Raw genomic sequence first — 2,079 nt, forward strand, 5'->3', positions numbered from 1 at the left:
GTAGAAATCCGTGATGTGCTTTTCAAAAAATACATATTAATTATTGAAGGTACAAAAATTGAGAACCAGTCTTTCACTTCCTACTGGCTTGTGAATTGCAGCCAGCTTATATATGTTGTATTGAGTGTGTAGATTTTATTTCTTTATTTTAAACTTTTGTCATCTTTCTTTTTAGGTTTTCCACAAGATCATCACCAGTGGACACCAACGTCTGCAACCTCTTTATGACTGCCTGCTTACCATCATAGTGAATGGTACAAAATTAGATTACCTAGAAAACAGAATAATGATTTTGTCTTTACTTTGAGTGTGGATTTTCCTTTCATATTTTTTATCAAAATGTCAATAAGTCATTCAAATATGGCTTCTAAAAGGTACACCGTGATCTGAGGAAAAGAGAACCTTTACCAACATGCCCATACATAAAACAAATGGTTACCTACCTTTCTCCCCAGCAACCCATGGGAGGAAACGCCTAATATGTTTAGGTATAGAGAAGAAGCATGTGACTCATTTCTGCCACATGGCACTGTAGGTGCTTTGGCCCTTTGCTGTCTTATAATTCCCTACCACCACCCCTCCCAATGTTATGCAATGTATTCTTGGTATATCTATGAAAGCTACACATCTAGTAAACTTGAATATGCAGCAGCAGATGTAGTATACTGCCATCTTTTTCATGTATTTGTTTTTGACTCTTGCAGTATCCCCATACTTGAAATCCCTGTCCATGGTGGCTGCCAACAAGTTGCTCCATCTTCTTGAAGCTTTCTCTAGTCCATGGTTCCTCTTCTCCTCTCCACAGAATCATCATCTCGTTTTCTTCCTGCTTGAGGTTTTCAACAATATTATTCAGTACCAGTTTGATGGTGAGTGTCCCTGCCTTCCATTTACTCCTTATCTGTTCACACTTTGAGTTTTCTGTAACATGTATTTATCATAATGACTCTTGCTATAAGTCTTCCAATTTGTTTTCATTTTTCTCTTGTGTACAGGTAATTCTAGTTTGGTTTATGCCATTATTCGGAAGCGCACTGTATTTCACCAGCTAGCAAACCTGCCTTCAGATCCCCCGTCCATACAGCGGGCACTGCAGCGCAAAAAGAAATCCCCTGAGCCAATTTTGCGCACAAACTCTCAAGATGGAGCATCGATGGAAGGCTCACGTCCTGCTGCCCCAGCAGAGCCAGGAACTCTCAAAACAAGTTTGATAGCCACACCTGGTAAGGAAATATAATGTGTTATCTGTATTTATTATAATCATGAATAACCAACACAATTATTTTATTTTTATCCTTGTGAATATTCATATACAGCCAGCAGGTGGAGCACTTGAGATATCTTCTCTTCTCTGTGTAAAAATAAAATATTTACAGAGATCATTAGCTTAAGCAGAAAAAAAACATACACTTTAGTTAATTGGCCAGAACATTTCCTCCTCCCTCCACTTCCCCATAATAGGTAGGAGGTTTCAATAAAGAAAATAAATTACTCTGGGAATGACCCTTTGTGATGGGGCCAATGTTTATTTGAAAAACAAAACAGAGCACACAGCACCTGTAATTTGACTGACCAGTTTCATTATGAGCCCTTTCTGTATCTCATAAAACAAGTATAGGAAAACTATAGATTGTTCGCCTATTACTGGACTTCTATGATTTTTATGCGTATTATTAAACATACAGCTTTTCTATTAAGTGACACCTAATGCAAACTATGCAGGGAAAGGTAAAGAGAATCTTCAAGTGTATGTAAAGCCAATAACTGAGGGTTTACATGCACTTCAATGTATTCATACCTGCCCAGAAGCATATATTTACCTTTTTTTCTTGCCTCCGTGCCACTCTGTTTGGACGCTGGAAATACCTAGTAACACTTCTAGGTATGGGTGAACATGTGGCTCACTCTCCTTCTCCAATGATGAAACACTACAAGCCCAAATTTTTCCCAAATTTGTAGTTCTATGGATATTCAAAGATCTGGTATAGGGGATGTTACTTGAAATTGTTTTTGTGCTGTTGATCTTACAGCTAGTCTAAAGCTGCGTACACACGTCAGATTTTTCTCGCCCGATAATCG

At 38.1% G+C, this 2,079-nt stretch overlaps 1 protein-coding gene across 1 annotated transcript in view; it reads left to right on the forward strand.

The window, feature by feature from the left end:
* The window catches only part of HID1 (HID1 domain containing), a gene marked incomplete in the record, with an annotated part of 36,892 nt that overhangs the window by 26,068 nt on the left and 8,745 nt on the right, over positions 1–2,079 (forward strand). Inside the window, 3 exon segments of the mRNA XM_072403887.1 lie at positions 176–254; positions 705–869; positions 996–1,223. Of these exon segments, the coding sequence (XP_072259988.1) occupies positions 176–254; positions 705–869; positions 996–1,223 (472 nt within the window).

Source organism: Pyxicephalus adspersus, chromosome 3 (genome assembly GCF_032062135.1).
Source record: "Pyxicephalus adspersus chromosome 3, UCB_Pads_2.0, whole genome shotgun sequence".
NCBI classification, from domain to species: domain Eukaryota; kingdom Metazoa; phylum Chordata; class Amphibia; order Anura; family Pyxicephalidae; genus Pyxicephalus; species Pyxicephalus adspersus.